The 13,940-nt window shown below is 39.8% G+C and overlaps 1 protein-coding gene across 1 annotated transcript in view; it reads right to left on the bottom strand.

The window, feature by feature from the left end:
• The window catches only part of cdh13 (cadherin 13, H-cadherin (heart)), a 295,317-nt gene that overhangs the window by 186,606 nt on the left and 94,771 nt on the right, over positions 1–13,940 (bottom strand). Inside the window, exon 3 of the mRNA XM_085779939.1 lies at positions 3,796–4,007. Within this exon, the coding sequence (XP_085636065.1) occupies positions 3,796–4,007 (212 nt within the window). The remainder of the gene's footprint in view (positions 1–3,795; positions 4,008–13,940) is intronic.

The following is a 13,940-nucleotide window of genomic DNA, read 5'->3' as shown; positions in this document are numbered from 1 at the left end:
TGCGTTACAGCAAACTAACAGCTCTCACCAAGGAATTAAAAACTGATTCTCTCCACCTTCCTTCACAGCACTTATCAATTATCACCAGCCAATATTTTCTGCCACAATACCATTTGTTATACCAATAAATTCACCATGGATTGTTTCCGCTCTGAGTTAGAGGGGGAACAAAAGGAGGTTTGGGCAAATACAAAATCTCACTGACAGGAGCATAACAAAGAGATTTCATTACAAAAAATACTGTTTTGAAAAGAAACCTACTCTATGGTACAATAATTGAAAAAATGAGGAAAGGCATCAGTGCAGCTTGACTACCATGAGCACTACATCAGATTGGAGATTTAAAGTTCATCCCGTCAGTGCAGTCAGTGTTGTCAAACCCCTGGCTTATTGAAACAAGCTTTTAAATATGCCATGAGTTAGTTACAGATTCTTTAGAAGCTGCTGCTGCTCTGAACACGTGTTTGATGGGCCACTTGAGAGGCACAGGGTGGGGGAGTGTGGGGCTACTACAGGATATGGACAGAGAAAGGAACAATGGATTTTCTGATGATATGAGTCCCAGAGCTTGAGAAGCTTCTGCAGATTAATTGATAGTGAAATAATGAGAGCTTTTAAACACCCCGAGGACTCTCCCTTTCTCATATGCTTCTATTAGCTTCAGGATGTCTTAGTCTCTGCCCCGATCCTCAAACAATCTTTATTCATCTCTGGTTCTCTACCTACCTTTTGACTGCAACTGTGTCTGCTCTGCAATTACCAGTTTTTCTACTTTGAGGCAGACAGTGATATTAAAACATTTGTCCACAGGAAAGACAAAATAGTTCATCCAAAATGTCAAGCTTACAGCCAGAGGAAATCAAGGAAGGGAAATGGTGAGAACAAGAGTAAAATGAAAAAAATAAAATAAAATGTTTAAACTATTAATGGCTTTTGTTGTCCTGGGGGAAGATAGCGCTCCACCCCTCAGTTCCAGCCAAACACAACCAGGGTCTAAACTGTGTTTTTGTAGATTTTTGTTATCTGTCTTTGGCAATAATGTAACTGGATGTTGTTTTCTGATCATCTGTCTAGTCTGGGTTTTTTTCCTGCATCAGACTTAATTTCCCCATGTTCCCAAATGTCAACAATTCCTTCAGTCAATACAGTGTCATCATAACCCAACTGACCAGAGGCAAAAAAATGAAAGAAAGAAAGAAAGACCCAAGCTGTAATAAACAATTTACCTTGAGGGAGTAACAATATTTCAAAAATTGATTGTTGGTCCAATATTATGGATCAATCACAATAATACAGAGAAATACAAAGGGAACTCTGATTCTTCAGAGGTTTAATACAGCTGTTAATTAATGCACTGAAAAAAACAATAGTAGTCCTGAGAGCTTAATGAACTGCCAACAAGCACAAATACACAAATATGCTGCAAATTCAGAAAACATCTTCATCACCTTATCAATCCCAACAGTTCCAAGACACACTGAGCAGTAATGAACCTGTCTTGATCATGTTTTTCAATGCAATGTTGGGACCTTGAGGTTAACAGCACTGAAAGAAAAGTCAGTCCTGCAGGATAACCTCCTTTTTTTCTATTATTTTTTGCCTTATTACACTAGTTGTGGATGTGTGTAGTTTGGCTCTTAAGGCAACCATAGAAATGCCATGTGTAAGAAGTTGACAAACAAATGCATCCCATGGAAAGCAAACACATACACATATCTATGCAGAGGACAGGCCATACATTAGCTTCTTCCCCCATGACTTGCCAAAAGCTAATTCACTTATATCTTCAGCGACTTGCCAGGGTAACAGCTATGGACTACCTAACCAAATAATAAATGATGGTGCGAGGCATAAACAAATTAGAGGCAGCTCCGATGAAGCTTGGAGCTGGAGGAATGGTAGCAGCAGGACACTGAGCACTGCAGCAGGAAGACAGATGATCTCAGGGAGGGGAAGGGAACCCCAACTGAACCTGCAGTCCCTGGAAACTTTTCCTAATTGACTTAGTGTATTTGGACTAAACAAAGGTATACAGAGGATATGAATGAGGGACCATGGTGTTTATTCAGGTGCCCAGAGTTTTGTAAGGCAGTCAATTTTCTGGCTCCTGAAATACATTTCTGTTGATAACACAAACAAAAGGACACATTTGCAGAGAGGCAAAGCAGGCTTAATGACCAAATTCTCATCTTCCCTAAAGGAACTGGTCAGAGTAATAATTCATACACCAAAGCCTGCTGCTACAGCTGTTAATGTTAAAGTATTTCCTTTTCTCTTCCCTTTTATGTGACTTCATGCATAAATAATGATCAAAAAAACACGAGCAGAGGGAGACATATACACATTTGGGCATTCGACAAAGTTGAAATGGCTCCAGTTTATTCTTATAATCAAGAAAGAGCTGCACCAGACTGACTCACAACATGTGTAAAGCACATGTGAAACCCAGAGTGGAGCCAGATACACAGGCCTTTCTACCTCTCTAGGACACTCCCAAAGCTTTAGCACCTTTACAAGAACTACAGATTTTTAAGCGTCAGTAAACGGGATCACTAATCGAGGCTGTCTATCATCGAACATTAAGTCTGTCTTCAGTCTGCAGACAGATTTAGTGCCGGGCTGAGTTGTTGCTGCCATCTGCAACAGTGCTAGAGTGACGCATTTCTGGTGATGGCCACGATATACTCATAGGTTTGGCAGAGCAGAGCAGCAGCTGTTCTCCTGGCCTCCCCCAGCCGCTTTCACAAGTTCCTTCTCACTAAATCAAAGCCCTTTCTTTTTACTTGTAATGTGGGATCTCTTGGTGGATGCAACATCAATCACCTTCTCTGTGCTCTTCTTCTATATGTCATCTTTTACTGAGGCTCTAATGGCTGTGCTTGTTTTAAAATAGAAGGCTATTTTTTAAAATGGCACTCAGTACTATCTTTATATCTGCATCACCTACATCCATTTACCTTTATCTTTCTCTAGCAGTCCATTTGGTCTCAAAGATCATGTGTTTCCCAACAGCCCAATATGGCATCTCTGAGGTAAAGCAATTATGTTAACTGATGATAATTAAGGTCGGATGAATGTGCCTCACATTTATGACTGATGAGAATTCATCAACATGTGCATTAATTTGAGTGACAACAGATGCCTCTGAACATTTGATGAATTTGGTTTTTAATGTTTTTAATTTGCAATTAAAGTCACTAATGTATGAATGTTTTGTGAATGACAACCAGTGCTCGTATTTACATCGCTGAGCTAACTCTTTCCACGCTAAACTTCCCATCTATTCTCCTCATTTACTGAACCATCTCTGCATAATTTGAGAAGATGCATACGCTTTAGATGAGAAAACTGATACTGTGATCATCTCTGTAGAGGGAAATTGAATTGAATAGGAGTGGGGGTGAGGACACAGAGGCTGCACGTGATTTCTTAAAACTATGTTGAAGATATAAAGTACTTGAAACAACTTTGAAGAGATACAGTACTGGCTATGTAATATGAGGACAAGCAACTTTCACATAGATTTATACTTAACTCTAAAGCTTACACAGCAGGTACTCTGCTTCTGATATGAGCATCATCAACCATTAAGTGATTGATAGTTGCACTGAGAGCTAACACAAAGTACTGTATTTCCTCAACATAACTCAACAGTCCACTCACTTTCTGTCATCTTTGTACACAAAAAGTATGGTTTGCCTATAGGGATACAATTTCTACAATTAATAATCCATAATAACAGGGATCAGGATTAAAGTGACAAACAAACACATATACAAAGCTATTTCTACTCACCCTTACAGTGTGCAGCGACTGAACCGGCAGTCCAGTGATTTCCACCTGTGCCAAGTCATCTGTATGTGCACTGACCCCGTGGATGGAGAGGACCGGCCCGCTGTACATGCCGTCTTTGAGTGGAACCAGATTCCGATCCCCGTCCACCTTGAAGCTGGGGTCCGAGACCTCAAATGTTACGTCTTTGTTCGCCGCACAGTCATCGAACTCAACTGGAAAAAACACACAGAATGGGTGGATATTATTTCTTTACTCCGATAAAACAAGAGGCGAATCTGCCGTAACTCTCGGTGCAAATTATCCACAAATTAAACACAAGCATTTTTTTTTGTATGAATGAAAACCCTTAAGATAAATAAATATTGCAAAGAAAAATGACAACATCATGAAGGGCTCTGACAGCGAGGTTACGTGGAAGTCAGTGATTTCTGCTCACACATACCTGGTGCAATGTTAATGACCAACTCTGCATTATAGACTTACTGTATTAACATGACAAGCTTTTGCACGACTGCTGCCTTAACTACAGAGAACGCAAGAGCGCACAGTTGCTAGAGGACTAAGTCTAGAGGAGAGAGAAGGATTTAAGGAAGTGGAGAAGAAAAGTGTCACCTTCGAGTAATGTGCATGTGATGTGTGCACATGTGAGCTTGTCTTTCCTGACTGAGGAAGATATCGGCAAGGACTCTACCAGGCTTTATCCCCTCTGATCATGTTCATCCTCTCTTTATCTCTCCCACACACTCCCCTTGGTGTCGCGACATGATCCCCATGTCCTCCCCCACCCTCAAACCTGACAATCTTCCCCTCCCTCATCCTTCACCTCGTCTTTACCTCGGCCTCCCATGATACTTCCTGCTGTGGGAGGGATGGATGAATAAGTGGATGTCTACATATGCAGTTTATTACTAAAACAAGTGCAACGGGAATCTCTTGGGGACTGTACAACCCTCACAGCAGGGGTCTAAGTGCAAAATAATTTCAAGCCTCCAAGTTCCTGCCTCAGACATATGGTGGTTCATAAGTCTTCATTATTTGCTTATTTTTTGACAACTCTGTTTGAAATCAAGTGTTTCCTGCAAATGGAATAATGATGTACAGGATATTCCATTTGATTATCATTATAAATGATAGTCATTAATCATTTAACACAGAAAACTTTGTGATTCTTTACAAAAGATGTGAATGTCTCTTCTCTGTGTGTTCTCCTCACAGTGCGACTGAGAGGTCATACACTATCTGAGTAGCAAGTGGATCACTCTGAGGATAAAGCACAGTCCCAATCTGCAGTACAAAGACTGTCAGCTTCCTCTGCTGAACCAGCCGATTAAAACTTAAAACCAATAAACTGTAACTGTCTTGACGAATGAATGGTCACGGCTTTACAAATCTGATGCATTTTAATCATTGCACTACAGTTTTCCTGGGGAAATGCAGAAGCAGCTGCTGCATAGTTATAACGCTGGGTGGCTTCAATTGTGAAGCAGTAATATGAAATGCAATGTTTTTATTACTGACTGAAAAATGTATGAACATAACTCGAAAAGGCATATTTTGACAACAGATCTGTTTTAAGTGGAGGCAATTTGGCAGTTCTTTTCTCATCCCAGTACTCTGTGCAAATAAAGAGCTGCTGGTGACAGGTTGCATTACTTCAACTTCTTAGCAAACTAACCAACTTCACTGTCCTGCTGTTGTGTGGGGAAATTATTTGCACAGCATGCAACATGATATCCAATCCCAGTTTCACGAGAAAAAGGCAATTATCGACTGAGTATCATTGTTGTTATTACATTTTTTGAGATTGTTTGGCTGCATTGTAAACAGATCAATTGGTCGACAAGTGTTCAAGTTTGCAAGTTGCTTAACCAGCTACATCTGGTTTTATATGTTGCTTCTCCCCAGCTACTGTTTTAGATGCGAAAACTTTCGTTTTAATCAATACCATAACTGGCATGGACTAATATACTCACTAAATCTTTTTTTTTTATTAGTATGATAATCCAAACAACTCCACTAATTAGTAATGACTTCAAAGTGAGCTGTCACAGAAGGGAATAATAGAGTGGGTGCACAATGTAGGTAACAGACACCTTATTATTAAATGTTGTTAAAAAGTATTACTGTTACTATGAAATGTGGTAATTTGTCAGACCGAATAATATTTTAAACTACCTTCTTTCTTTCAATTCCACGTCCACCTATCCCTGCACTCCACACATCTTATGACCATGCAGAAAGAGGAGCTGCGTGTCTGATTTAAAAGCAATCCATACATGTCTATCTCCCATCATGCCAGCACAAAAGAGAAATAGGAATCAAGTCCATGGTTAGTACTGCTCTCTGACTATAAAATCAATAGACTGAACTCTATCAAAGCTCTCATTTAGCACACTTAACCTTTGTAACTGTTTAGTCTGGCTTCTTTATCACTCTCACTGCAGACATTTTAAGATCTTCCCTCTGGACAGAAACATTTTCTGCCATCTGGGTGGGGGGAGATGGAGAATACTGAGTGAGGAAAAGAAGAGGTGAGAAAGAAGAAGGTAAAGGACAATCAAAAAACAAAAGAAAATGACAGGAAAGGCAAGGCTACAATGGGCACTGAGGGAGAGCTACAAAGTCAACAACCTACTCTCGAGGAAAACAAGGCTCCATCTCAATGTTTAACTCTCACTTCTAAGCCAAAGCATGAAAGATGTGTTCATTTCCATTCCCATTACAAGCCTCAGATTTATTTCAATAACATGGGCGCACTCATTAGAGCCTGCAAATTGCAGCGCCAAACAGTGTCAGTGGCATTTCAAAGGCAGTCAGAGAGTGTTTGATGGTATTCTAATGTTGTAAGGTTTTGGGGGATTTCAGAGGAGAGCATGGTGAGCTGGCGGCTTTGAAGTCAGGCAACAATGACAGAATGCAAGTTACCCCCGCTCACCAGCAGCACCACCACACACCCACTTTCTTTCTTCAGAGTGCTGGCTCAGGGTTGAAACAACTTTGCACAACATGGATTAGGGTCGCAAAAATCCCTAACTGATGCCTCGGGAGGAGAAGGAGTGTGGGGGTGCTGCTGCTTCTTCAAGACTGACATTCAAGTTCCTTTCAGGCCAGAACCTCCCATACAGCCTGCAAGTGGAAAATGTACTAGAAAGTCCCCACACACACACACAGGGCTGCGGTTTGGTTTATTTCGTCAGCTTTCTTGGCACCAAAAAACACCACTTTAAAGTTCTAATTTAAGCATTTAGCAAATGGTACAGCACATTCTTCAGTGATTATATAACTGTGAATTAAATTCCAAAATGACACTAAATTTATGAAACAATCAACGGCGCCTTTGTTTTTACACATTTTGTGTCTTACGAATTTCATGCAACATCCACTGATGTCTTTGTCAGAAAAATTACATAAAATGGAACTCAATATCTTTCCACATCAAGAGCTAAACATAAGCTTTACACTCAGTCATGTAAGTTACTCTCTAAAAGATCAGACATTATAAAATGTTCATCAGAATAATTAATGGAACATGAAGGCACCTGCACACAAACCTGCAATAACATTTTCTGCATCTCAAGGATGAAGGAAGATATTGTGACATCCTACATTATTCAAGTGAATTTACATTGGCTCCACTTTCTGTCAGCCCATAAATTAGACTTTTTTTTTCCTCCTTTGTCAGGCACTGAAGTTTTCCTTTGAGGTGTTTTGAAGACAATTTTCTGTCTTGTAACTAAATGTCAAGTCTCCATGATGGGAGAGATGGGAATCAGAGGAGTAATCTCAAAGGTGGTAGCACGGGTGTGTTTGAGCTGATAGCTGCCGTGTCTAACCAGGCAGTGTGCTCAGCCTCATAAAAAAGGCTCAGGAGAACACCATTCTCAAATAATCACCTGGCATTAGAGAGGAAGCTGCTTTTAGAAATATATTTACACCCTGAATTGCATTTCACCCCAGAGTTTCCGCTCACAGAACATTGTATAAGACCCATTACTGGGATTCAGTGTAACAAAGCTTCCCAGACAACAGTCTGACACATTTTTCCAACTAGGAGGGGGTCTTGTTGGCACAATCATTCATCATGGGTGTAACACATGATTAAGACCCCCCGCTTCCACCTTTTTCTACCACTCCAACCAATCCCAGCTTATCAGATGTTGGATTGTTAATCATCAGGTGAAACTGGGCAGAATATGAGTTGCTAGCCAACTGAACACCTCTGAATGGCTCAAAAAAGAGAAACTATATGTATTGCAGAGTGTATATGTTCTAGGGCCCTTGATCACACTTTGATGCATAACACCGTCCACTGCACTGCTGACTGAAGCCAATTACAGTACAGTTAGCTTTTGATGTGAGACAGCATCACTTTTGACGTGGACTGTTAAAGGTCAGTCAGGCGTGCTAACTACTTGGTTAAATATTTCTCTTCTCAACAGATCTAAAGTGTCTCTACTAGTGTCCCTTTACACAATGTAAAGGAACAGGCAGGTTGTGAGTTATGTGGATGCTCCAGTTTGTTGTGTAATATATGTTGTGCCTCAAAATTAAAAAAAAAAAAAAAAAATCAACAGCACTGCACTACTTAAGTCATGCAGTCAAGAAGACAAAGTTTCTCTAATGGGAAATTACGTAACGAAATTACACACACTCTTCTCCATCTGTTTATGTTTACATACCTCTAACACTGGAATTATGCATCTCTAGGCTGTAAGCAAGCAAACACACATTTGGTCCTATTTGAGGATGGGACTCTTTTAAATTCCAGTGGATAGTCAATAGTGTCACATTTACAAACCCCAGTGTATGGAAAACATAGGACGACAAATGGAATCAATTTCACCGTGCAAACAAAGCTCTGCATCTCAGAAATGAATTTTCTTTATGAAAAAGAGGAAAATGTACAACAAAATCTAGTTTCCAATGACCTGTCATGTAATTATTTGTGGTTATATAATGCTGAAATGTACATCAAACTGTGATATTGGATCAAGCAAGGTTTGTTGAGTGTGGAGCACCTGCATCTACAAATCTGTCTCAAATGTATATCAGAAGCAAGAATCTTTCTCTAACCTTAGCCATAGTCTCAGTGCCTATACCTTCATACGTAAAGGCTGCAGATATTTCAACAAAAGGTGCTGAAAATGTGCCAACACATGAAACTTGCACCTCCAGTCTCACTATGTTCTGGCTAAAGATGTATCAATAATGTAAACTGAATCGGAAACCAGATGGGCATTTGTCTTATTCTCACCCATAGGCCTACAGCCATCTGCTAGGTAGTGGGTTAATCACTGTCTCACATAAAACAGCTGTGAGTACCAACAGCTTTCTAAATGTATCTTTAATGGTGCTGTCAATTTAAAAGGGAGTGTCTTCAAGTTAGATTGAAAAAACTTTTGATGAGTTCAGGAAAAACAAGTTGTTTATGTCGTTATTTTGGAGTGTGTTAGGCATTTATTTATCTATTTATTCCATTCTCTCACATTTTTCTGACATTTGGAGACTTAATTTCTGCCAAAAGAAAACAAGTCTCTAATTATGACCAGCAATGTGCCTCGAGTGTTCTTACAAGTAAAAACTTAGGCCAAGTGAAAAATGTTTCTGTTGTTTAGGCATTTTATTTCTTATTTTTAGCTACTATAAAAACTGTCAAACAGAGAAGTTACACTGTGCAGCACTGACATTCTTAAAATTATTTACTTTCGGTGAGAAGATTGTATTGAATCACCGGCTTAGAAACGTGCAAAAGCTGATTATGTTAAGCTGGCACTTACAAAATAAATCAGTCACTAACAGCTTGGGTGCTGAGTTGAAGTCACAGTGGAATCAATCTGAATCCACTGTCATCTCATTTAAATCAGATTCTTGCCACGTAAATGAAGAGGTCTTGTTTTGCTGATCTGACAGTTTTGTTACATTGATCTGTGAGGCTCGTCCTCATCACAGCCAACATCCAGAAATGCTTCTTTAGGGCCTGAGTGTGAAAGGTGCAAGGAGCCTGTCCAAATTGTAGTGGTTACAATTCTTTCTCCATTTAAAAAGTAATTGCTTTTTTAGGGCCTGAACTTGAAAACACTTTGATAACACCTGTAAATTCAATGTGGCCATGTTCAGTCTCACACATGGATGTCACAAAATAGCTTAATAAAACACACATGACTTTGAAAAGCCTGCTGCCATAGCCTGAACTCAACAGTCAGCCATTTCATTTTAATCTGTCTTTTGATGTCCTACTCCAAGCAACTTGACCACAACCACCTCAAACTTGTTCAGAACAAACTTCAGACCTTGATGATGATGCATGGTGAAAATTTTTGTTGTCTTATTGCTACTACACATTGTCCAGTGTTTCCGAAACTAGGTTGCGTCAAATGGGCTCCTGGCAGCGGCCCCCAAGATGCAAGACAGAGCTCGGGTCTGCACAGCACTTTGTTGTTTTGCCTGTTGTAAATTAGTAAAAGAGACAGATGAGAAATGAGAGAGTGCACAAGAGAAAGATAGTGTAATTATTGTGAATTAATGAGAACAGGCTCAGTGTTTTTCACTCCAGACTCAGGGTTATCCTCACCCTGCGAGTCTCATTTTAAACTCACACCAGAGGGCTTATCGGGCATAATTGATGCTCAAACAGCACCACGTGAACTGTATCATGGTCACATATAGTACGGCTGTCGTCAAATCCCACTTAGCCAAAGTTGCATCACATCTTCATCCTCTCATTATTCCTCTCATTATCTACCACTTAAACAACACCATAAATCTGCTCTGGGATGCCGTGTTTAGGCACTAACAGCGCTTTGACCTAAATGCTAAAATATCAGAGCATTACAAAAGTCATTAGAGTTAAGCCTGAGGAGGACATGAATGACTATACAAAATTTCATAACAAACAAGCCAATAGTTGTGTTTTATACCTCACAGGATAATAAGTAAAATCATTAGTATTCATCCTCTGGATACCATGGTTATGTGCACCGAATCCTGTGGTAATACATGTAATAGTTGTTGAGATATTTCACTCATTACCAACATTTCAATCTTGTGCTGTCGAATGTTGGCAGGATTCATCCTCTGGAGACCACACCAATATATGTACAAAACTTCAGAGCAACCCATCAGACAGTTATTTTAGTTATTGAGGTGCTTCAGTGTGCACCAACGTGATGGATTGACTGACAGATGGAATAAATGGAAGAAAAAAATCACAAACAACCCATCAAGGGAACATAGTGAACAGTGTACTTGCTTAAAAGGAACATCTTCCCTGGAGGCTGCAGTCACTTCTGCTTGCGATCCGCCTCAGCCTCAATTCTTAGTTTTGGCCAGATGTTATAATACATGTGAAACACAGGTGGATTTTCAGCTGGATAAATTAGCATCGCTCCAGATGCTGTTGCTTCATCGTCAGAACCAGACCATACTAAACAACTGAGTAATTTCTAAACAGAATACAATCATGAGAGTTGGCGCTCTTTAAATGCATGCATTACATTTTTTCTGTATTAAATTACTGCAGTATAATCCATCTGCCTAATAGAAGAAGGGCTTAAAATTATACCTAACTATCTATCCACCCATCTATCTATCTATCTTCTTGTTTTTTTCCACTGTTTTATTTAAATAAGATATTTGCAATCATAATATTCAGCCTTGATGAAAAAGGCAAATAAGAAGGAACCTTGTGCTTATTAAATTTAACAAGGTTTTCTGAGCATCTTTTCTCTGCAATAATTGCAATGTGGATTTCCCCCGACGGGCTGCAGCACTTTTGTTTATAACCATCCATGTTCATCAGGATGCATACGAAGTTATAGACGCACTCCTCTTGACTCAGTTTCTCAATCGTAGTCACAAACTCACACATACGATAACATACCCACAAATCAGACCCTCATTATTACCAGAAGCACCTCATAATAAGGCCTAAGGCAGATAATGACAGGGAATTGCACTTTTCACACATCTTAACAGGAAAAGAGGTTGTCTCACGTTCCTATTTAAATGTTGCATCTTCTCTAGTGTGTGATATAACCGAATGAACCTGTCTATGTTTCTTATTGGCTGGTGTTAAGGGAGTAGGAAGGTAAACATAACCCAACAATGTTCACTTAAATTAATAAATTCATGCATTCCATCAGCAAACTTGTCAGCCCATCTGTGAAAATATTCTGTTCAAGGTGTTTTTATAGTAAATAAAATGCATTCATAACTCTGACAGCAACAGTAAACACCCTGCTGTCTACATGCAAGCTGCAAATGTTTAGGCCTACAGGCTTGGTCTTTGAAGTTGCCTGTTTCAAGGTTACATCTGCTTAAATGTGAATTCATTTAAATTCATATTTGAAAACCCATCACTGCACTCCTCAACCAGTTTTTATGTGAAAATATAAATGAAAATGTATCAGCGTATCTATGTGATTGAGATCCCCCGAAGCTTAGCTTGACAAGGTTAACCACAGTAACAGATCTGAAGGGAGTGAGTGAGGTTTGTTCTAGCAGCATAACAAACTTCAGTCAGCCTGTGTTTGTTTGTCAGTGGCAGGGCGAAGCATTTCATCAAAGAAGGCTGTGGCAGGGATGGATGCCAGCGGATGATCGTAAGATAGCCTGGCAGAATTGGAGACATACAAAATCATTGCTATAGCCATATAAATACACATCAAATGGCCAATAAGCTCCAAAGCTATGGAGCAACTCTAAGACATCTGCATCAGAGCACCATTAGCGGAGCCAGATATTAAGAGACAATATTCCGTGCAGCAGGTGTTTAATTAGTATATCAGCGAATTAGAGAAATTAAGATCTTAGTCATTCATCTGCACCACCGGGCAGCCAATACAATGAACCAGATGATCTCTAACAGCTCTGCCAGGCTGTTATAAAGACTGTCTGTCATCCCGGCCAGAACCGACTACCACACAGATATCCAGCCACTGAGGTACGGGAAAATGTGATGGGAATCTGAACACATCACCTGACCTTCAGGGGAGGACAAATGTCCTGGGGGATCACAGGGTAATATGTGAAAATAAGGTGGTGTGGTGTTGGTCACACTGTTGATAATCAGCTCTAAAATAACCATTTTAAACCCAGTGCCAAAATAAATTCTGGAGGGCAAAAGTCATTCCATATGCTTTGAAACATATGATTGCAATTGAGAGACCATCTGGCCCTACAGGAGCAGCACGGGAAGCTCCGAGTCACAGAAAGTGTGTCCATGACCACTTGCTGACACTCACAAACTACTGCAGTAGTGCTGTGCTCTTGATTTTAAATCAACTGGAGCTATAAATATAACAACTTTCCCTGGACCTGATGGTGAACTTCAAATGGACTGTCCACTATCCCCTCTCCAACATGCATGTTACACGTTGTTTTACTTTTAGCTTTCTCTTTTTGACATACAGTATTAAAAAAGTAAAAATGAGTGAATTATTTAAGCTGTAGACCCTCTTAATAAGCCGCTAACCAGAGAGTCTTTTTGCACAGACCTACTTTCATTTAGCCACTATTTTAAATGCTATTAATCACCCATACTAGCATTACAGCACGGATCAGCTGATAGTGCTGAAGCTGACCAGCATGGGAGCCAGATCAATGGACAGCCCCTTTGAAAACAGGAGGAGGCCACACAGGGGATAAAGAAGTAATACAGTGAGGTGGTAGTGATCTGGGTCCAGACAGCACAGACTGATGGGTCACGGGAGCTCCTTAACCTGACAACTGTGTGATGTTATTGACACTTAGCAGCCTGCACTTCCCCAGGTAACAGGACCTTGCTTATATCCCTTTTTGTACATTACTATTGTCCATTTTTCTATTTACTTACAGTGTATTTAATATTATTTCTATTTTTACCTTTTTACTTCCCCTCTTCTATGGTGTACTGCCTATGTTTCTGAGTCTCTGTGTACTTTTAATTTCCATGATTAGTCATAATGATATAAGCCAACAGCCTGGTAACATACAGACCATAAATGCCATGGCCCTCCTGCTGTAGAAGTCCTACAGCTTCTTATGTTGAGCCTTGCCACACTTTTCCCAAGTCAGCAGTGTTGCAGACTTTGCAGTGCTCTACTGTAAGAAACAAGAATGAACATTTTTAATTTTAATTTATTAACTAACTTAATTAATTACAAGAA

This window comes from Trachurus japonicus, chromosome 6 (genome assembly GCF_045865225.1).
Source record: "Trachurus japonicus isolate A0001 chromosome 6, Traja_1.0".
NCBI classification, from domain to species: domain Eukaryota; kingdom Metazoa; phylum Chordata; class Actinopteri; order Carangiformes; family Carangidae; genus Trachurus; species Trachurus japonicus.
The sequence above is the reverse complement of the archived record's forward strand: the minus strand, read 5'-3'. Positions and strand labels throughout refer to the sequence as shown.